Genomic DNA, 24,893 nt, shown 5'->3' on the forward strand with positions numbered 1-24,893 from the left:
CTACTGTGACAGACGTCGGTGGATGATGTAGGTCGCCAAGAAGTTGATGAAAGCGAAGACGAGGATGAAACCGAGTGAGAAGAAGACTATCGAAAATGAGTTCGTGACGTCATACAGGCGACCTGAAAGGAACAATTGATTTTAGGGAAGAAAGGTCAATATGAATTAACTTTAATTTCAAATTCAAATTTCAAATTTCAAATCTATTTCACATGCTAAAGAGAAAACATCACGTTCACAATAAAACAGAAGAGAAAAATATACAAACAAACACAGCACGTGAGGGATCAGTAAAGGCCGTATGAAGCCTATCGAGGCCGATTCCCTTACAAACAATAAATAGTACGCAATTTCCATCAAATATACATCAAGAAACAAAAACAACAGAGAAACATCACAGCAATAAAAAAGAAAAGAAATAAAAGTGGCAAAATTATTACAATAATTACTCTATATAGGCCCTACTCTTAAACTACTATTAAAATGGTCTCTCTTGTCTTTTGATGCAACTGCACTGGATATGTATTACCTGTTAAGTTTACCCACTTTGTGCAAAGGTTTGGATTTTTTAAAACTATTGTGTTTAATACAGATAAGCCTCACTCTGGTCACAGTAAAGTAGAATTGACCTCCACTGAAGCAGCACATTAGTAAATGATGTAAGGCTTTTCACTTTTTGTTTCTAGGTTTTAGTGCTATCGTGATGAAAATCGTGTGGATCACGTGACAATTTGATCTCATCTTGGTCTCAGATTGGAATGACATGCAACATATTTTCTGATCTGCACCCTTTTTTCAGAGGATGATTTCTTATTGATTTTTTAGTTGTTGTTGCTGTTACTTGATGACAGGGTGATTTTTCCTCCGTCTGTTCATATCATCTTTCTCATTGTCTGAAGATGGCTCATAAATACTACTTTTTACTGTAATCAATTCAATTAACAATACCTGATGACGTGTCGCCTGCAATAGCTCCAGCTCCTATAAGGAAAGAAGACACAGCTAGAGCTGTGGGAATGTTTGCTTCATTGCGAACTGTCATGTTCATCGTCGTTATGACGGAGGCGTCGAGGATAAATATCACGAGGCCTTGAATGAAGGCAAGCAGCGCTTGGAACGCGTACGCGTCCGTCAGGGAGTTGGCAAAGAATGACATGGCGCCTAGAACGCAACAGCTCATGAAGAGGATGAAATTACAGTCGAAGCGGAGAAGAATAAGGAAGGCGAGTCTACCGAAGGTTCCTCCAAAGCCGGCGATACTTGACAGAAATACGGCGTTTGAGATGTCGATACCTAACTCCGTGGCATGGGGGACGAGAAGAAGCATCCAGGCATACAAAACGTAGCAGCAGAGAAATAAGGCTGGTGATACGAAGATGAAGAGGGGCTCAGCGTTACTTACTGCCAACTCAAGTCTCGTCAAGAGTGATGAGTGCTTAGTTCTTCCATTTGATGATTGGGTATCAGAAACATCGGACGAGCTAGAATCGACCGTTTCTTCCTCAGAGTGGGAATGCCACTCTAGGTTATTCGAGTCTTCTGAGGGAGAAGGCTCTCCAGTTATGGAGTTGTAGTCCATGGGAGGTCTGAGCGTAGCCGCGCATACTATGGCATTCAGGTAGATGGCGCCGAGGATCGTGAAAGCACCGCCGTATCCATACGCCTCCATACTCCTTTCTATAATCACCGGCACACACACGGCGCCGAGTGTGGTTCCGTACTGACTCACCGCGTTGTAGAAGACGAACGTCTCTGGGCAGTGTTCTTGGAGCGCCACGAAAGCAGGGTAACACGTTAGCGCCAGTCCCAAACCTTTCAAAAATTATAATGTAGAATTATAAATACAGAATGTACCTTTGAAACAACATCATAAATACGAAAAAAAAATGTTATGCTTCCATTTCTCAATATTTCATATAGACTAGTTACTCATGAGCGTTTCTTTTGGTAAATTATTGGTCGGTTGTTTCTTTTGTTTGTTTGGTGTGTTTTTTTTTTTTTTTTTTTTTTGGTTAAAAAATAATCTTTACATTTCGTCAGAAGAGAGAAATATGATCATGTTTCTTTTCGATTTATTTGGGCTGACTAACATCAAAGTCAAGCGCTTCCTCTTTAGTTTTCGTATTATTTTCTACAATTTGCACTGTGAGCATATGTTAGGACTGCATGGCTTTGTACTTTTGCTTTATTAGAAAGTAAAATGATCAGTAACATCATCGTGAGTAATTCCATTTTACTGTCTGAATGCTTTTAGAGTTTAAGTACACACACACACACATACACACGCACATGCACGCACATAAAGGCTTGAGTTTGTTTTGGTCTGTATGTGGGCAAGTTCTATACTTTAAAATCCTCTCTGGTAAATATTCCGGTAACGATTCGCGTTACCGCCAAAATACAAAGCACCAATGCAGAGCCTGTCACAGGTGGATGAATTGTGGGATAGATCGGTAGCTTTCGATTCCCTAGCTCGCATCTTCATCCACGCAATGTAATACAATCAGTGCAAGCATTTCTTTCATTTTTTTTTATTGTTCCATATTCCACATTTCAACAAATACATAAAACATAAACATCACAATACAAAAGGCCGGATGAATTGTCAATTACAGCTTATAAGACAATGAAACATGTGAAATATGAGGAATCTACATAGAAGCATTGCTTGTAGGGTGTAGATTCCCAGATGCGGATGTGAGATTATTTCTTACTTGGTATATGTAATTAAAGGAATGACAATTTGTGAATTGGAGAAATATAAACGCCAAAAAGTAAAAAGAAAAAGAAAAAACAAAGAGAACAATGTCCGCGTCACAAGACTTCTTGAGAGTTGCGTGATCACCCGAGCGAGGTACAAGTCAGATGCAGTGTACAATAGCAGAGATACCAAATGTGTACAAAGGAAGTTCAGGAGATAATACAGAAATCACGAGCGAGGCACATGTTACATAATCGATAATGTCAGTAATGTGAAGTATGAACAGAGAATGTCGAGGAGGATTGAAGAATAGCTATAGATATGAATTCAGAAAAAAACTAGTTTAAGTTTATGCTTAAATGAATAAAAAAACTGAGATTGGATTCATTACTCTGCTCTTTTCGTGGATTTGAATGTGTCATAAAAGGAGTTCAACGGTTTCTATATTTGACTTTTTTTTTTCGTCAAACGAGGATTGCAAACAATGATTTGATTTTCAAAAATACTTCTGCAGTGGCGGATCCAGTTTGTTAAGACAAACGATATAAAAAGGGAGTGCGTGCGCCCCCTATAATTTTGTAAAGGCGACCCTCTTTTACGGAATTCCTGGATCCGCCCCTGCCCTGGATGACAAAGATTAATATCAATGGTTTGATTGGTTGACAAGCTCTCGGAGTAGGCCCTGCACGTACACGCGCCGTGCTTCTTCCCAGACTCATTCCGGTCACAATTAAAGGAAACCAAAACCCAAAGAGAAATGTGGATTGAGTGAAAGCAGCAACACTGAGTAGAAGACATTAATGAAAGTTAGAGGAAAATCGGACAACCGATGCAAAAGTTATGCATTTTAAAGTTTTGGTATTGGAACCACTGGATAAGGAGACTACTTGAGTTTATGACATCATTGTATGGACAACACCAAAACTTTAAAAATTTATAACTTTTGCATCGATTGTTCGATTTTCCTCAAACTTCCACTGATGTTTTAGAACTACTAATGTTGCTGCTTTCACTCAATCCACATTTCTCTTTGGGTTTTTGTTTCTTTTAAACGAAATCTGTTGGCGCATCGGTCTGGCGAGCGAGATATACATGTACATGTAATAAAGCCCAGCCCGGTTCCAGGGCTATTGAGTATTGACTATTTAGTATTGGCACCCCGAATTATGGTTGGACTTAGACGAAGCAGTATTATTCATTTCCCTCTTCATTTGCCCTATAGTATAATTATGACCATAGGTAGGGGTACCTATGTATAATTGACAATGATTTTCACTATTGTAAATATAAATCTTATTCATCTTCTCATTATTATTCCATCATTATTCTCTTCATTATCATCATCATCATTATCATCGCCACCACGATCATGCATACCATCTTTTTGATACTTACCCGTGACAGTCAACAGTGCAGCAAGAAGGTATACTTCGTCAACCAGCGGAACTAACAGCAGCGATACACCGCACAGAAGCCCGCCAAGCACCGCCAGGACTCTCCTTTGTATCACGCGTAACAGAACCATGACTGCAGGTGCTGGAGAACATAACATTAATAAACAAGATTACCTGAGATGTCAGTGTAGATCCGTCTGCATAATTCGGGGGAAATGTTCGTTTGTGTGTGTGTGTGTGTGTGTGTGTGTGTGTGTGTGTGTGTGTGTGTGTGTGTGTGTGTGCAAACCCAACGCCGTCAGCTTGCAAGTGTTGTGATGCAAAACAAAAGTCTTGACACACAGGACTGGATTGAAAAAGGTCTAAACTGCATGTAAATCTATATTTTCATAATCATGGCCATGGAGTATTAATACAGCGTATTAAAAATCCATCCTGTCTCTCTCATCCCAAAATTGGCGAATCCCCCTCAAAACACACATTTAGCATCTCATCAAATTATCTTATTAACATTTTATATAAATAGGTCTAAAAAACCAACAATGACAATAACATAATTTCAACAATTAACTCCCTAAAACATATGATTACCATTATGTTGTGCCAAATTATAAAGCAGTGGGTGGTGGTGATAGTGAAAGACCAAGGATTACTAGTATTAATGATGATAAGGCAGTTGTATTCATAATTATGAGTATTGATATTGTGATCAGGTGCTGGAAGCTGAAGACGTAATTTAAAATCAGTAATTGCACTGCAAGTACAAGTTGAAGTACAAATGTAGTTGATGATGACAATGATCATGAGTTTTTAATGATTAATTTGCTATGGTTAATCTGATACCTGACATAGTACTAGGGCCCATTGGTAATTACAAGATTCAAATATTGGCAGTCAATAGTCTACCGTACATTTAATAATATATTGAGTGTAATGTTCAACCCTTCCCCCTAGCGTTTAGCCTTTTTTCACCCTAACAAAATCCAACGGCTAATCATTGCTATTCGTTTCTCCATTGTATTATTTAGGATTCCATGAAACGTGCTACAAGAGATTTATAGATAGCAAACGCCTGAATCTCGCTAGGAAACGAAAGCTGAAGAAGGAGCCTGGTCCGTCAGCAGGAGCATCTGTTTCCTCCCCTAAGGCGCTCACATCAAGATCAAGATTTTCTTCTGGAAGCTCTTCAGGTTCTGCTGTGTTGCCTGTAAAATGCATCATTTGCAACAGAGTCAACCTGCTCATTACTTGCCAAGGGAAATAGGTCAATATGATAAATATTGAAGCATGAAAACATTGTCATGTTACTATAAGTTGTCCATGATAAAATGGAGCAATATATATATATATATATATATATATATATATATATATATATATATATACACCACTGAAACATTCACACACATAATACACAAAGAACGTTAGTGCAAAGTTCAGAAACAACAGAATGTACTGTACTCTGACCAATGCTTTGGTCAATGTGATTAATATTCAAGAATTGACATCTTACCAAAGTTGCGCATGATAAAATGTCTTTGTAATACAGATTGTTTCCTGTATTTTGAATGTCAATGCTTATGCAACATGTTTTGACTCCCTGCCTCAGTATGTGATTGTTCGCTCTGGATAGCAAACATTTCTGCCCACTATTATGATTTGATTAGGGTTAAATTATTCTAAGAACAAAGATGTTTTCCTAAATGTGTTTTTATGCCTCCGCAACGAAGTGGCCGGAGGCATTATGTTTTCGGGTCGTCCGTCCGTACGTCCGTACGTCCGTCCGTACGTCCGTCCGTCCCGTTTTGTTTTTGTCGATATCTCAAGAACCGTGTGGTGGTTTTACATCAAACTTGGTATGAGGGTATATCCTTGGGGGATAATACTTTGTGTGGATTTTAGGGTCACAGGGTCAAAGGTCAAAGGTCACAGGTTATTTTGTGAAAAAAACATTGAAATTTCATGTTTTTCTCCATATCTCGCAAATGGTTCAAGGTATCTCCATGGAACTTAGTATATATGCTTGTACCGATGGGCAGTGATTATCTAGGGAAGTTGGGGGTCATGGGTCAAAGGTCAGGGGGTCAAAGGTCAAGGTCAACTCCTCAAAATATCACTACTTTCCTTAGAATGCAATATGCCTGAAGGTTTTTTTTTTTTAACTTGATGTATGGAATGTATTACCCAATATATATTTTTGGGGAAGTTTCTTGCCAAAAGGTCAAAGGTCAAAAGGTAAAAGGTCAAGTGAAAGTGCTAAATTGCACTTTTTCCTCCATATCTCGAAAGTAACTCAAGGTATCATCATGAAACTTACATATTTATGCATGTTCAACCTAACAGTGATTCTCTTTGGAACTGTGAGGTCAAAGGTCAAAGGCCAGGTTTAGATAATGCTATTTTCCCATTTGATACTGAAATTATACTTTTTCTCAATACCTTGAAAATTACTCAATGCATAAACTTATAAAAGGGTCAAAAGTCAAGTAAAAATCATCAGTTTCCAAAATACCCGCACTCTGACATTTTAATCATTCATCCAATTGAACCTAGTTCTAGGAAGTGAACATTCAGCACATTTGTGTCAAACCTGTCATTTTAATATTTTGCCAATTGTGTGAAACTGTCATCACACATTGTCAAGACATTGTACTATAGACCTATTAGGAGAACCATGCATTATGGCGGAGGCATATTAGTAGCCGTAGCGATATATCTAGTTTTTTTCATAAAACTGAATGACTACAATTAAAATTTGTTTCTCCCACTCTGGAAAAAAAAAAACTATTATTGATACTGAAACAGAATGTTCATGTAGAAAGGTCAGTACAATGTAGGTGTGAGTACAAAATCAGTTCGCTAAAACTAGTACATGTACCAGCCAAATGAAAATTGTGCATAAGTTGAGTCACGTTTGTACAGATCCTCTGATATTGGAAGTTAATTACAATGTTATCATAATTTCTAATGACAAACCTGTTTTATTCTCTCCAAGATTTTCAGGTACACATTGCCTCCAATACAGAATCCAACAGTTTTCATTCATGAATGGGTAAACTATAATTTTGCCTTTATTTTATATATTGGCATTTTTCAAAACTTTTACACCCTTTCAAGGATATTTGGATCATGGAATGTTCCAGGAAATTTATTAAAACCAGAAAATTTGACTGATTATCATTTTGAGCTATCTTACATGAGAGGAGGTAGTGTCCCACCATCTTGTAACCTAATGATAGCAATGAAAACTTCAGGAAATTTGATGAAGATTAAATTTTCTAAAGTATTGTATAATATTTCATGAACAACGTGATTGCTATGTGATCTAAATATATTAAAGCTTCTTAAGAAGAAGAAGAAGAAGAAAAGAAAAACATGTTTACTGATAAACAATATGATCTGTTTAATAGTAATGTCTCATGTGTGTAAATGAGTTTGTATGTGTGCGTGTGAGTGTATATAAATTATGTCAGTGTTTGGTATGCACCTGTGTATGTGTAATGCACTGATCAATACATGTATTATATCATTGTATGTGTTCATGTTTATGATAATCTTTTTTATGATGCTGATGTGATAAATGGACAAGGCATGTAGAATAATATTTTAATACACTTGGGTATATTGAATCTTCATAACTATGTGTGTGCGTATGTGTGTGTGCATGTGAGGTTTTGTGTGTGTGTACAATAAGATTCTCCCACATGCACGCGGACACACACACAAACAAACACACTGAATTTTTTTCTTCTTTTTTTGCCTTGAATGATTAGTCATTTGATTAGTAACATGTCTTTGAACTGAATATAAGGCATTTGCCTTGACCTCTGACGGTCAGTCAGTGCTCTCTCTCATGGTCTCGAACCACTTTGCTCTTGTCCTCCTTTGCATAGCCAGCATCAGGAAAAGCTGAAACATGAGATATAATGCAACTATTAAACCAAAACTTCACCTTTTTTCTAGGTATATGGCTAAAAGCAGTGCTTTACAAATGTGTATAATTTCAGCTTAGAAACACTAGGATGGGAACTTAATAACTGCGGCTAGCAGCCCCATACGCATAACTGCGGCCAGCAGCCCCATACGCATAGCGTCATGGGGCTGTGAACTATAGCATACAGGATCATGACGGAGTAATATCGCGGACAAATATCAACTTAAAATCGGAAAAAATTATTCAATTTGAAGACTTATTAATTAATTTGAAGTATTGATAACAGAGTTCGTGCAAGGTTTGCTTCTGCAAATAGTTCCTTTCTGTTCAAATTGATGACTAAATGTGACTCGGTCGAGAGGAAAGTGGGAGAGCTACACTGAATTCACGGCCAGCGCATGCGCACACAGACATCTTATCCAGTCAATGGATTCGAAATTTGTGCGCAGTGATGAGTGCGCATGCGCTGACCGTCAATTCATCGTAGCTCTCCCAGATTCCTCTCGACCTAGTCATATTAAGTCATCAATTCGAACAGAAAATGACTATTTGTAGAGCCAAACCTTGCACGAACCCTGTTGTCAATACTTCAACCTTACTTGTAAGTCTTCAAATTGAAGAATTTTCTTTCGATTTAAGGTTGACATTTGTCCGTGATACTACCCTGTCATGATCCTAAATGATACAATCCGCAGCCCCATTACGATATGTGTATTGGGCTGCCGGTCGCAGTTTATATGGATTTTCGCAAAAACTACAGGATATTTCGAGGAGAACTTTTTACAGTATATTTAGGATGTACAAAACATCACATATCCGCATTCAGAAAGTAGTGCCAGTGTTGCTGGAACGAAACCCATTTTCTAAGCCTCTTTTTAGCTTCACCCCATGGCCTACTGTGGAACTGTTTTGTACAGCAACAGAAAACTGACGACTATTTGAATAATTACAGCCAGTTGGAACTTCATCTGTTAAACCTCCTGGGTTATGCATACAATGTGATTGGTCAATACCAGACAAGCAATCAGGTATTCTACTTTAGTTTTATCGTAGACCCTTTTCATCATGGACTCAACTTAAATTGAAAAATACTTTCGATGAATGATTATAAGATATGAAAGAAAATTAAGTTTCCTGATATCAAAAAATATATTTTCATAATGCCAGCACGATGATATGTAATGTTGCATTTAGTGTCGAGCAACACCATAGGAGGTCTTTGTTTGCTATGAGACTAGTTGGGGGCGCAATATTGGGCCGGATGCATAAACGCTAGCAATTGCTTGTGCTAGCCTTTTACTCGAATCCGTATGCATAAAAACAAGCAATTGCTTGGGAGCAGAAGCTTTTGCTAGCAAGCACAAGCAATTGCTTGCTGTCCGCCAGCAATTGCTTGGAGACCAAGCATTTGCTTAAAAACGTATGCATGAAACAAGACTTTTGCTAGTACTTGCTAGCAATTGCTCACGATTTTCCAAGCTCTGTAAAATGAGCTTGAGCTTTTGCTTAACTGGGATGTTCCCTTTTAAGTATTATTTTCATACATTAATGAAAGAAAGACCACACTTGTACAGGAGTGGTATAAATCTACAAGAAATTTCTCCTAAGTAGTGTAAGATTTTTTTTTTTTTTAATTTCAACAACGGGAATGTCCTGTGGTTAGCACGCAAAATGTGATGAAAAACAGATAGGATGTCTGACTTCGGTGGAGAGCAAGGAGACGTCTCTCCTCGTGCGATCTGGCAGATCTGGGCTACTGTAAGCAGTGATGGGAATCAGCATGTAATACTCAGTACGTGTGTATGATTAGATGTGTGTGTGCGTCCGTGTGTGCATTTATGAATGTCATTTCATAGCTCTTCTGCTACGTCAGGAAATGTTTCCGCACACACACGCCCTTTCAAATACATGTACATGCTTCCACACTCGCCTTTGTTCTTAAGTTCGCACAGGCGTGACGTCCCTTTTGTTGAAAACGCAAGCAATTGACAACCAAAAGGTATAAGCACAAGCAAAAGGTTATGCATATGGATTTATCTTCCTGGACTTCTCCAAGGCCTTCGATACAATTAATCATGAAATATGACTTTATAAACTGTTTCATTATGGAATACGCGGGAAGGCCTTGGAGTGCATGGTTCAGGAGTTACCTACAAAAGCGAAAACAATATGTTTCTCTGAACGAGTACAGCTCGAGTTTAGAATTCATTAAATGTGGCGTCCCACAGGGTAGTTTATTAGGACCTTTACTTTTTATCATTTATATTAATGACTTTTGCAGATCATCTGACATACTCTCATTTATACTTTTTGCTGACGATTCAAATATTTTCTTTTCTCACTAAAATCCAGTGGATAAGAGCTAATAAATTATCTCTTTATCTTCAGAAAACTAAGTAGATCTTTATGCTTTTTAGTAATTCTTTAGAACATTTAGGCACAGGAATTGCTTTTGATGACACTTTGTTAGAACTAGCTTCTCATATAAAATTCCTTCGTATCACAGTGGATGATAAACTCTCGTGGAGGCCGCATAATACAAACATTAGTACAATAATTTCACGCAATATTGGTGTTATTGATAGACTCAAGTTTCATATTCCATTGTCCTCTCTGTTGACGCTGTATTTTTCTCTAATTTTACCTTATCTTAATTACGGACTCCAGCGTGGGGTAGTGCCCATCAAAACTTATTAGATAAATTACTTTTATTGCAAAAAAAGGTTATTCGTATTATTTGTGGCGTCCCGCCACGTTCCCATACAGAGCCATTATTTACTATTTACTAAACATAAGATTTTGAAAATTAAAGATTTGTATTTTTTTTCAACTTGGTCAGTTTATGTTTAATTACAATGTAAATGCACTTCCCAGTATTTTCAATTCAATGTTCCCACGGAACCAGTCTTTTCATGATTATCCCACTGGACAATCTAATGAGTTTCATGTACCCCTCCTGAGAACTTTATTGGCTCAGAATACATTTATGTACACCGGTCCTAGATTTTGGAACTCACTGAGCTGTGAAATAAAAAATTCCCCATGTTTGTATTCTTTTAAGCGCAAGTTGAAATCCTTTTTATCAAATCCTCCCTGATATGTTTTCTTTTTCCCTTAGCTATAGGTTTCGTTAACCCAGGGTTCATCATCCACCCACCAATCATTCAATCACTGAATTCATTATTACGTAAAGAAGTAGCCATCACAATCCTTGCTCAGCAGCATGCACCACCAGGTCTATGAAGCACATTCTCTACCATCCCCTGTTCCATTTCCTTAGTTAAGCGTGTGGGCATTCTCTCATTCTCTCTTTTTCTTTCTTTCCTTCCATACTTTTCATTTATTTTGGCACGTTATGTCATGTTGTTGTGCTCCATCTGTTTTGTCCCGTCCTGTCGTTTATCATATTTGTCACAAGTGTTTGTAAATAAGTAATTCATAAGTTTTATGAGTGGTTCACAATCTACAAGCTTTGCTTTTTAGTGGACCTCTCTATTCTTTCTTCCTTTTTTTTTCAACTGAAGCATGACTTTGTATTAATATCTCTCTTTTTTGCCAGTATGCGCTCTTATGTTTATTGATACCATTTATTAATTGCAAAGGCAAATGTTCTTTGTTTATGATGTCAAACCTGATTTATCTTGTGTTATGTTTTTTTTGAAAAAAGAAGAAGAAGAAGAATGAAAATAAATGATTTGAAATTGAAATTGAAAATTGAAACAATTGCTTGAGCTAGACCTTTTGCTATACGAGCTTGTGCTTTTGCTTGAAGCAATTGCTTCGCAGCTTGTTTTATGCATTCGGCCCATTGCACCGTCAATGACAGTGGCAAGATCGAACCCCAAATGTACCTTATAAGAAGCAAAGTTCCACCATTTTCGCAAATCGTGTAGTTTGCACCCATTTCCTCGACTCCGAACCCTTCTAGCTCCCTTATTGAACCTTCTTTTCTCAGTGTGTATATTATGGAGCTCTTGAATCTGAACTCACCAAGAAGAAACATTAGGGAAGATGGCAAACTGCAAATGAATCCCATCGTTCGATGATCACTGTTAAAGCGAGCCACCATCTCCGGCAGGAGAACCCCGAAGGATTTTGCAAGACCAGCGTCAAGGAAGAGCAGTGTGAATTTGCTGAGAATGACGACGTATCTCCAACGATGTCTACTATCTCTCCCGAAGCGGTTCGCTCCTGCGTTGTTGGTGGCCATTCTTGTTTCTCCTCTTTTAGTTATGACACTCCCCCGGCCACCCCGTACAATCAAGGAGGCGACCTCTCTGGTACAGTGGTGTTCGTTTCGCCAACGTCAAGCGAGCTTCGTGACGACTTGACAGAAAGATCTGTCTGTATCTGGTCATCGGGGATATGTTTCGCGGCGACTGCGTCTGGCTTCGCGGCATCCCCTTCTACACAGAGTAGAGCCGATAAAGGTAATAAAATATAAGACTCCTCCGGACAGACGGATTTTTCTTTCTACTTAACGACTAGCATTGCACCGGGAGACGACAAGGCCTATGTTTGGGCTTTGAGTAGTATAGAACACAGACTGTCACGGTCTGTGTTATAAGGTATTGTGTTCTATACTATTCAAAGCCCAAACATATGTCTTAAGTGCTTTCTGTATCACTTTTGGCAATCAAAGAGCTGCGTATCTCGCCCTCGTTGTCAGCCTTGGGCAAACCAATTCATGCGCAGCTCATGCTCACACTCGTTAGAAAAGATTATGCCCGGTCTATACAGTGTTCTTTGTTAAAAACCTTGCAATTATGATGATACTATATAGTAGACTGCAGACAGAACCCCCCCCCCCCCCTCCCCGCCTTCTCAAAGTGTGGTCCAAAGAAAATCCCTGGCGTCTGTGAATGAAGGACCATCAATGCCATCCCTCATGCCTAAGCAAAATACTATAGTAGACTGCAGACAGAACCCCCCCCCCCCCGCCTTCTCAAAATGTGGTCCAAAGAAAATCCCTGGCGTCTGTGAATGAAGGACCATCAATGTAATGCCATCCCTCATGCCTAAGCAAAATACTATAGTAGACTGCAGACAGAACCCCCCCCCCCCCCCCCCCCGCCTTCTCAAAATGTGGTCCAAAGAAAATCCCTGGCGTCTGTGAATGAAGGACCATCAATGCCATCCCTCATGCCTAAGCAAAGGGGAGCACGTCACGAGTTCGACACCTACGAGTCATGCAGCCCACGAGTCATGCAGCCCATGAGTCATACAGTGCACGAGTTATTCAGCCCACAATAATACAGCCCATGTGTTTTCAACAATTTTAAAAAGCAGACTCTCAAGAGACTGACACATTAAACTCCGTGTTGTAGTGTCAGTCTTGTGGGCCGTTTTTGCGTAGCGTCAAACTCTTGGGCTGTTTGACTCATGGACCTTCTTTAATGTCGAACTCGTGGGCCGTATGACTCGTGAGAGTCAGTCTAGTGGGACGACCCCAAGCAAAGCGCCTTAACGACTTTTATCCAAAATATACATTGTGTCATTTATATTCAGCGCTATTCAGCATAGTACACCTATCAGTGCCTATGTATAGCATGACCGGCTGATCTTCATGATTACCAAATATGAACGAAACCAAAATATGGACCTGAAAGTACGTTGCATACTCATACTCTTACTCCCAAAGGTTTCAAAGGTTTAAATCAACAAGGATGTAAGAACGATAATACTTCCAGATTTTCTCTATAAATAATTATGCATGATTGAAACCATTAACAGAACATGAAACTATGAATAATTTCTGTCCGTATAGTACGGCAGCTATATAAAACAATGATCATACATTTTTTGTTAGTTACAGAAACATAACTTTCAGTCACTGACAGTAGACCTACTAGCCAATGACCAGAACTGAATTGAATTGAATTTATTTGTACAGCATTAACCATCAAAGAATGACAATGATAAACAGTCATGACAGAGCACGGAGTAAAGACGAATATGCAGAATACATTATGATAAGCTGAAGGGAAGCAGCCAACGAGCTATTAAAAGTTTCCTTGAAATATATGGCCGACCCAGGTAAGCAATGATATGAAATAATGCATTAGCTATAATCATTTTCATATCTTTTAAACAAAGAGATGAACAAATTTACAGATAAAAGAACAGAACACACACCCAAACAAATCTACAGCAATGTTACACGAGCACTATTATATTTACATTTCAGAGACATTACAAAAAACAAAGTGAATTATAATCATTAGATGAAATAATGCCAGTCAAGCATGTCGACAAGTTTTGAACACAGTTGAATAATAATTTGGTATAAAGTTTTCCTTAAGGTGTTGTTGAGTGAGCGTTTGAATACATTGAAAGAGGTAGCTTTACGAATATCGTCTGGCATTGAATTCCATATAAGCGGGCCTTGATAAAACACGGATTTCTGAAATAATAATGTTCTAAACTTTGGGCATGTGAAAATTCTCAGCGTTTCTGGTACGGTATAGGGATAAATATGGCAATTTAAAGTGAAATAATGCAGCAGAGAATTGGGTAAAAATTGTCTGTGCCATAAAAGCATGAGATTACCTGATAAATACTTATATCTATCATACAGCGTTAAAATCTTTTGAGTATAAAAAATTTCATGAAGTGTGAGTTAAGTGAGTTGAATGGTTGATTACTATCATTGCACGCTTTTAGTATATTTAAAAAAAGTCTGTCTAAATATAATATTTGCGACACATCCCAAAACAGAAAGACCATAGCATTATTTCGAAAAGGGCGCAGTAATTCAGTTCAATTCAATTTGATTAAATTAAATTCAATTCGATACATTTATTTCATTCTCATTTTTCTTCCAACAAAAACATATATCACAACGTAAATCAGGAATTCTGTCATATTCAAGCATGTATGGTATGAAAAATAAACGATATTCAACAAACTAATAAAGATGAATTATGTATACATACCGGAAAATACAAAGTTATGTTTAGAGCAGAAGAAGAGAACTGAGAGGTCCACTAAAAAGCAATGCTTGTAGATTGTGGACCACTCAAGAACTTCTTCAAAATACAATTGTATTGTATATCATTTAAAGAACAACTGTGGGTAGAGATTCAATTTGAAGAAGTATCCCAGTATTTTTTTTTTTTATTTTTATTGCATTTGATATTCATGTGATCTTTCCAAATCAATCTATTACCAATTGTGATCCCTAAGTATTTCAGACACCTCATGTTTAATCAGATCCTGCTAATTATAATCTATAGTTACATCATTACATAAACATTTCTGTTGGTGAATATCATAAAAAATATTAATGTGCTTTACTTATATTTACTGATAATAACCATTCAAAAATTACATTAAGTTCGTTATTAACCCCTGTTATCATTTGTAATGTTTGGGGATCATTATGAAACATAAAAATGGAAAAAAAAATTACGACCATCTATCTATGAAATCTATGAAAGTCTTACACTCGATCTTCGACATACACTCGGACTCAAAATTTTAAAGTTAGTGAAGAATGGGGAATATTGCATTACCATTGTGCATTACACATGGAAAATATATGAAGAGTTTGTTCGCAAAAAAACAAAAAGTCCATTTTTGAAGATTTTGAAGTACGGTCTCTGTCATAAAGTACAAAATAATACCTTTTAAATGATTAGTCCATGGGCCAAGACCCGAAAAATTGGTTGTTGGTACCATCTGAGGTGGCACAACCTTTTTGGTGTCAGTTTGTTTGTCTGGCATAGACATGCTTATCAAGCTATGATAGCATTTCCAAATGAGTAGCTTAGTCATAATAAATGAATTTTTAACCAATTTGGTCTCGTTTTTATATCCCTATACTTCTGAATCGAAACTAAACCGCTATACAAAGAAGAGCACTGCCTTCTGTATGTCCACAGGTGTTCTGTTGTAAACGCGGTGCGCTTAGTCTTTATTTCAAGGCAGCGAAGGGAATATCCAAAGGGTTATGATGTCCACAGCTGTCACGCGGTGCGCTTAGTCTTTATCTAGACCAATGTACCGTTATCATATCTAAAGTTCCTCTTAAAAGGGATTATCTATACTGTTTTTATACTACCCTATCTACAAATACATCAGTTTTAAACAAAAATCACTCTGTTCATTTACAATATCATTCATTATAATGTATCGTAGTGTATCGGTACATTGTTTTTGCATTATCTTATATTGTTGGAGGGAAATAAAGCGACATTGGCGTGGTATCAGCGTTTTCACCGTAGCGTTTTCGCCGGAAAATGATAAATAATTGAAAGATACGGTAACATTCACGAGGAATTGCTTTTGTTGTTGTTGTTGTTTTTAGATAAAAGGATATACACTGTATCATACGCTTTGGATATTCCCTTCGCCGTCTAGAATAAAGACTAAGCGCTGTGGACATCATAATCTTTGGATATTCCCTTCGCTGCCTTGAATAAAGACTAAGCGCACCGCGTTTACAACAGAACACCTGTGAACATACCATAGAGCTGCATTTTACAGCTCTATGGAACATACAGAAGACAGTGATCTTCTTTGTATAGCGGTTAGTTTCGATTCAGAAGTATAGGGATATAACAACGAGACCAAATTGGTTAAAAATTCATTTACTATGACTAAGCTACTCATTTGGAAATGCTATCATAGCTTGATAAGCATATTTATGCCCGACAAACAAAATGACACCAAAAAGGTTTTGCCACCTCAGATGGTACCAATATCTGGCCTGGCCCATGGACTAGATATATTGGTCACTACATAGGTACATTTTTGAAGTTATGGTCAAAAGAAGCAAATATTTTCTTACCATTCTCTTTATTTTTCTTGACCTTTAATCGCAAATATCTTCATTTGGCAAATATGGACTTATCGCTTTTTGCGAACGGAGAAGTCAAGTGAACCAACGCCATTAACGCTAAAGAAAGGAGTTCGAGCCGTCATAATGGGTGCTCTTCGTTATTTCGAAGGTTCGTTATTCCGAAGGTTCGTTATTCCGAAGGTTCGTTAATCCGAAACACACAAATTCCCTATACCTAGATGTTCGTTAATCCGAAAATGAAAAAGGGCTCGTTAATCCGAACATCAATTGTGGCCTTATTCCGAAGGTTCGTTATTCCGAATGTTCGTTAATCTGAAAATGAAGTAGGGTTCGCTATTCCGAAGGCTCGTTTATCTGAAAATGAAAAAGGGTTTGTTATTCCGAAGGGTCGTTAACCCGAAAATTCAATTCAATTCAATTTATTTTCATACTTCTCAATGAAGGAATGTACATCAAATATAATAAAAACATAGTGAATCATAATATCTGGCTTGGATGTACAGTAGATTAATAGCATGTAAAACATATAGCGGTCAATCATCGTACGTTTGGTTCTATGTACAACGCTAAAGAAATATGATGGAACCTACGCTTAACAAGCGAGCTTGTTAAGCGTAGGTCCCAAATTCTGAACAGAGTGTAAAGATGAGGAGCACGGATGCATTGTAGGACCAAAATAAAGAGAAACAAAAATAAAAGGCAAAAATACCTGGGGCACTAACAGAATCTTCTCAATACATTAATAGTGATAATACAGACAACCACATTCTGCAGATGTATATGATTTAACAATGTTGACAATAGTGTAATAATAAGATTTGAATAATGGTGAAAAGAGAGCAACTCGACATGCGAGTCCTCGGAGGAGAGACGGGAAACCTAAAGAGTGAACATACAAGTACTAACATTCAAAGAAGAATTGGAATTAGAATTAGAATTACCAGCCAGTATAGCACTGAGGGGAATACAACAAGCCAGCTGTTCACGCGTTCCGAAGTCTTAGGGTACGAAAAGGGGTACTGGTGTGAAGGAATTTAAGAGCGCAAACATAGAGGCTTAACTGATTTGAATGACAACAACCAACACAGCAGGAAAAGGCACATAAACAAGAAAGAAGGAAATTTCAATGGACTTACGCAATGTAATTATTCAATAAATTCTGTCTTAATTTGTATTTGAAGGTCGACAAAGACAAACAACCTGCGACTTCTATGGGGAGATCGTTCCAGTATTTCGGCCCTGTATACATAATTTATTTTTTTTTCGCAAAAATGGTTCGGGTACGTGGTAGGTGATAATCGTCACGTTGGCGGGTTACTCCATGGGCCAGGCCAGATATTTCATTTCATTTCATTTCATTTTTTATTTCATTTCCGGCCAAACCATATAATATGACATTGCATATACACAAAGTCAGTACAAAGTAACTTTTACATGTCCAAATGAAATTTAAATACACGTCATTTGTTTACATGAAACAAAAAACATATTTTGGTAGAAGAAGTACAACGACAAAATGTGACTGAATCATAACAAAGAAAAGGTCGGAAATGGAGGGGACTGCTAAAAAGCCAAGCTTGTAGAATGCAGTCCCCTCGGAGTCGCTTTATAATAGTAATACACGAGACATTTTAACATAATCCACGGGAACCAGAACACAAAACGAGTACGCACTCAAACGCACACACATATAACACAGTAACAAAGCAGCTCTCTTAAGCCCCCGTTCCACTATCACGATTTGGACCCCGATCTGTCCCGATCTAGCAGATCGGGAGACAGCGGCAAAAGCGTACGGGGATCGGAAGCATCGTAGCAGCAGCGTGTGGAGGTCGGGGTTTGAGCGGGCATTTTTTCAGATCGGGAAGAAATTTTGAACCGGTTCAAAATTTCTTCCCGATCTCCCCGATCAAATCGACATATTTCTAATCGTACGGCAAGCGGGGAGAGCGTAGTGACAGCGTAAACGCAGCGGGGAGAGCGTAGTGACGGCGTAAACGCAGCGGGATGAGCGTAACAAGGTCTTTCTGAGCGTAGTAACATCGGCACAAGAACGGGAAGTGATTTTAGCTGTAATTTTCGAAGAAGAAGAAGAGATGAAGAGATGAAGAAAAAGAAGAGAAGAAAGTAGCGAAGCAGCTACCCAAAAGGCAAAGAAAGAGAGACTGCACGTGATGATGAAAGAGGAGGAAGAGGACATAGCAGAATTTTGAAGAATATGAAATCATCTACAACTGGAGGAAGACGGACTATAAAAGCAACGACATCAAGAAAAAGCCTTGGAAAATCAGCACGTCTTTGTTTATACAATGCATTGCTGCAAAAGAACCGTGAGTTGAGGAGCCTCTTCGAGGTCCACAGTATATTTCTTCGGTTCTGCATGCCAATAAGTTGACTGACTGCAGACCGACAGTCGAATCGGGGTACATCGGGGCACATCGGGCACTTTTCAGCTCTCTGATCGGGGTAACAGCGTGATAAGATCGTATAGATCGTTCAGAGCGTAGATCCTTCCCCGACCTGAGAAAATTGTCAAATCGTAGCGAGAACGGCATAGTGGAACGGGGGCTTTACATACACGTGGAAAGGATAAAAAGGAGATAGAAAGGGACAGGAAGACAGAGGGAAGGGCAAAGGAGAAGAGTATTGGGGGTCGATGCAGGACACAGGAAGTTGTTTTCATATGAATGATATAACATAGTGGTTATGAAATAAAGTAAACAAAATAAAGGCGTTAGCAGCAAGAGAAATCAGTTAGGAGCTTTCAGAATGCAAATCCCCAGTAATATAAGAATTAATAAGCATTTTCTTTAATTTTAAAGTAAAAGTGTTGAAACTTAGAGATTCTTTTATACTGCTGTCAAGGGAATTCCAGAGTTTAGGTCCAGCGAAGGAGAATATAGACTTTGCAAAAATTGTCCTAAACAGTGGTAAATGGAATTCATTGGTTTGTCTAGTGGGGTATGAATGTACAGTTTTATTTTGGATAAACATAGAGTCAAACACCAAAGGAAGGGAGTGATTTATCAATTTGTACATAAACTGACCTAAATTCAAACAATATAAATCCTTAATTTTTAAAATATTATTTTGATGAAACAAGTCATTAGTATGACATCTCCACGATTCTCTACAAATGATACGAAGAGCTTTTTTCTGCAGTAATAATATTCTTTCTAAATATGAGGAGTAAGTGTTGCCCCAGGCGAGAATGCCATAGTTCAGATAGGGTAAGATCAAAGATGAATATAACATTAACAAAACATTTTTCGGAAAATAGAATTTAACTTTATTGATAACACCCACATTTCTAGAAATTGTGCGGCAGATTGAATCGATATGCAAATTCCAGGTGAGCTTATCATCAAGAGTCAAACCTAAAAATCTAATTGAGGAAACTTCTTCTATGGCTATATTGTCTAAATAAATATTCTGAGATAACTTTTCTAAAGAATTACTGAAAAGCATACATTTAGTTTTTTGAAGATTAATTGACAATTTGTTATTGGTACCACCTGAGGTGGCAAAACCTTTTTGGTGTCATTTTGTTTGTCGGGCATATGCTTATCAAGCTATGATAGCATTTCCAAATGAGTAGCTTAGTCATAATAAATGAATTTTTAACCAATTGGTCTCGTTGTTATATCCCTATACTTCTGAATCGAAACTAACCGCTATACAAAGAAGAGCACACTCTTCTGTATGTCTACAGGTGTTCTGTTGTAAACGCGGTGCGCTTAGTCTTTATTCAAGGCAGCGAAAGGAATATCCAAAGGTTATGATGTCCACAGCGCTTAGTCTTTATTCAAGACGGCGAAGGGAATATCCAAAGCTTACGATGCAGTGTATATCCTTTTATCTAAAAACAACAACAACAAAAAAAGCAATTCCTCGTGAATTTTATCGTATTTTTCAATTATTGATCATTTTCCGGCGAAAACGCTACGGGGAAAACGCTAACACCACGCCAATGTCGCTTTATTTCCATCCAACAATAAAAGATAATGCAAAAACAATGTACCGGTACACTACAATACATTATAATGAATAATATAGTATATATCCGGGGTATTTTTTGTTTAAAACTGATGTATTTGTTGAGAGGGTAGTATAAAAACAGTATAGATAATCCCTTTTATGAGGAACTTTAGATATGATAACGATACATTGGTCTAGGTAAAGACTACACTGCAAAAAGTCCGGTGTTAAATAATGAACACCGAGCTGGTGTTAAATTTTCGGTGCTCATTTATGGTGTTAAATTAACACCTCCGGGTGTCATTTCCAAATATAAAACTGTTTTTTGAAGAGTTTCTTAGTAACTGCACTTCTTGTTGATTTTTAATTTAAACAAGACGATCAAGAATTTTACATTAAAATACTAGATTTTTGAAAAAATTTGAAAATAAATTTACACCACAGTAACAACAGCTGGTGTGGTCTCTAATTGAAGCTGGACGGGTGTTAAACCATTGATATTAACACCAACAAATATCAAATCAACACCATGTGGTGTTATTTTTGAATTAAAACCAATACAGTGTCAAATTAACATCACGAAGTGTCAGGTGAACACTTTTCAACACCATCACAGTGCATTTTTTACACCTGTGGGTGTGGTCCTCTATTGAAGTTTGATCGGTGTTAGATTTAACACCCATGGTGTTAAATCTAACACCGATGTTTTTACAGTGTAAGCTCACCTCGTGACAGCTGTGGACATCATAACCCTTTGGATAATCCCTTCGCTGCCTTGAATAAAGACTAAGCGCACCGCATTTACAACAGAACACCTGTGGACATACGGAAGACAGTGCGTCTTCTTTGTATAGCGGTTAGTTTCGATTCAGAAGTATAGGGATATAAAAACGAGACCAAATTGGTTAAAAATTCATTTATTGTGACTAAGCTACTCATTTGGAAATGCTATCATAGCTTGATAAGCATGTCTATGCCCGACAAACAAAATGACACCAAAAAGGTTTTACCACCTCAGGTGGTACCAACAACCCATTTTTCGGGTCTTGGCCCATGGACTAGGTGGGATAGTTATGAATAGAGTAATCTCTTTTAAACATATGCAAAAAAAAAAAAATATATATATATATATATATCAGGAAGATCATTTTAGGATAATTTATACATGAATATCCCTAAATTGTAATAAAACAAATCTGACAATTTCAAAATTTTGCTCTTATGGAAAAATTCATCTGTATGAGATAAATACCCAGTCTTATTAATTATTGTAATAGCGCGCTTTTGTAAGAGAAAGAGCGAGTCAAGCAAATACTGGGACGTGTTACCCCATGCCAGTATTCCGTAGTTGAGGTAAGGGGAAAACATAGTCGAGTATATAAATTTGCAATATATTGGTAGGGAAGTAATCTTTCAGTTTGTTTAGAATTCCTGCATTCCTAGATAAAACCTTGGTTAAAAAGTTGATGTGAGACTTCCAAGATAAATCGCTATCAATATACAGTCCTAAAAACGTTATACTATCAACCTTCGTTAAATTAATGCCATTAATTTGGACATGACCAGGAATAAATTGCAAAGAGTTACTGAACAGCATATAATATGTTTTATCAATGTTTAGTGATAACTTGGTGGCATGAATCCAGGACTGAACAAGTTTAACATATGAATAAGCGTATTAGATTGAAATAGGGTTCGCTATTCCGAAGGTTCGTTTAACCGAAATGATATAGGGTTCGTAATGAACCTTCGGAATAAGGAGCTTTGTTTCATTTTCGGATTAACGAACCTTCGGAATAACGAACCTTATTTCATTTTCGGATTAATGAACCTTCGGAATAACGAACCTCATCACATTTTCGGATTAACGCACCTTCGGAATAACGAATCTTCGGAATAACGAACCTCCGGACTTAAGAACCTTCGGAATAACGAGCTGTAACCGTCATAATATTATGCCGTCACACTTATGGCAACGCCATTACCATAATCATATACTGAAAACAAATATCTTATATAGATATGAGTATATGAGTATAAGAACGACCCAAGTCCAATTTTTGGCCAAATTCAGTTTGACATGGGAAATTGTAGCTTATGCATGGACTCATCTTGTGTATAAATGATAAATCATAATCACCCCCGGAAGTGCCTGAAATAAATGAGTTAAATCTTATATGAATGTAAGAATGAAGGACTTGGGTCATTCTTACATTCATATTATAGCGCCCTCTCTCGTCCTTCTCTCATCTCTATAGCAGAATATCATGTATATGAATCAAAGAACGACCCAAGTCCATATGAATCAAAGAACGACCCAAGTCCATCACACAAAATGGCCTCTCCACAATTAATGTTAATGTTAATTGTCATTATAATATAATATATGTTCTAATTTGTATAATACAATGATGCCTTCCCATCACAGTTCAATAGAATATTATTAGACAAACAAAAAAGATATGAAGTTTTTTTTAGTTTACTCGAAATGGTCTTCCATGGACTTGGGTCGTTCTTATATTCATATACTCATATGGCAATTCCCTACAAAATAATGTTAAATCCATCCTGATAGGGGATGATTGAGTGTGGAATGAAGGTAGACAGGAAAGTACACAATACAATTCGAATTAAAAGATTAAATTAAACTTTGAAATGGAAATGAAACAATATAATCCAGTATATTACAGGGGGAAAAGGACCGATGAAAATGCGTTTATATGTGAATTGAATTTGAACGTTCAAAGTCCGAAGTTGTGTTCCTCTAAATGAAATTGAAATTCGTACTTCGGACAAAATTTAATATACATTTTGCAGATGAAACAAAAACCCAGCATTAGTGCTTAAAATAGTTCTCAAATGTGAGTTAGGGATAGAAACCACTGTAAAAACTTGAATCGGTAAAATCGATGTTAAAAATTATAAGTATTGTTATAGAAAATTTTAACAATAGTTATAATAAGAATGTTTTAAGACTAAACCGTCTACAGTTACGGTTTATTGAGAAAAATACGAATATATCTTCATATTCTAGGCTTTATCGCGGAAATTTCATATTATAGGATATTTTGTGGTACAACAAACCTACACATATGCATTAAATGGCATATCTTTAAAAAAAAAGAAATTAAATCACTGTTCCCAAAGGTAGACAGTACCTCTCACGTCTATCCAGCAGCCATGAAATTGAATGGCAACTTTGAGTCGTTAAATTGAATGAACTTCCCTCTGAAATAGAATCTAAAAGGATGAAACGACTTTGAATGTTCACATGAACCGTGGTATCAGATAAGTGACCCAAATTGCATGAATACAAACGCCTTTTTATTGATTCGAATGTGAATCTGATGAAATTGAGAGGGAAAACCTAAAATGATATCAAGGAAGTATATAGAACCGAGCTGGAGATGACAGAAATAAAACATGACTAAATAGATAAGTGAAATGAATGAATGATAAGAAAAATCAGTTGAATTGAATAGCAGAAAAAGAAAAATCAGTTGAATTGAATAGCAGAAAAAGTGAAATAAAAACAGGCAGAAAGCGGTAAATTCTCATTATCAAGTAACGTAGGTCGGAACGGGAAAAAAACAAACAAACAAACCCCCAAAATAAAACAAAACAAAACACACACACACAAATATGCCCAAATCGAAGCGTTTGACTCAGTTGGTAGAATGTGCACACGAAATCTGAAGAGGGCGTCCTATAAAGAACTGAAACAGTGCCGTATATTATACGGCACTGGACTGAAACAGTGCCGTGACTGAAAGACAGTACTCTGGTACTGGAAAGTACCGCAGAGTCGCTACACACGTTTTGTGTAATCCAGGGGTTGACATCCATTCTTAATGTTGTTGTCTTGAGAGCCAAAAATTAGTTGTATCAGTAAAGAGATGGAAATTTCCTGAATAATCATCTTATCAATTAAAGAGAGTCCTTAGAGCAACGCAGCGGAGTAAGTCTTTCCTATCACTAAAGTGCATCTGGCTGTGAATTTCAGGTTGTCATTAGAATTTGAAAATCTCCTCAAATAATATAGAAAAATAATCTTGCATTTCTGACTTTAGGTGGGAAAGTTGT

At 37.3% G+C, this 24,893-nt stretch overlaps 1 protein-coding gene across 1 annotated transcript; it reads right to left on the minus strand.

The window, feature by feature from the left end:
- LOC140244479 (monocarboxylate transporter 3-like) lies at positions 1–12,239 on the minus strand. The gene is made up of 4 exons (XM_072324112.1): positions 12,020–12,239; positions 4,097–4,237; positions 949–1,812; positions 1–122 (listed from the first exon to the last, which is right to left on the minus strand). The coding sequence occupies exons 1-4, from the start codon at positions 12,237–12,239 to the stop codon at positions 1–3; spliced, it is 1,347 nt and encodes a 448-aa protein (XP_072180213.1).
- Positions 12,240–24,893: the final 12,654 nt, after the last annotated feature.

The sequence above is a fragment of the Diadema setosum genome, chromosome 21, assembly GCF_964275005.1.
Source record: "Diadema setosum chromosome 21, eeDiaSeto1, whole genome shotgun sequence".
NCBI lineage: Eukaryota > Metazoa > Echinodermata > Echinoidea > Diadematoida > Diadematidae > Diadema > Diadema setosum.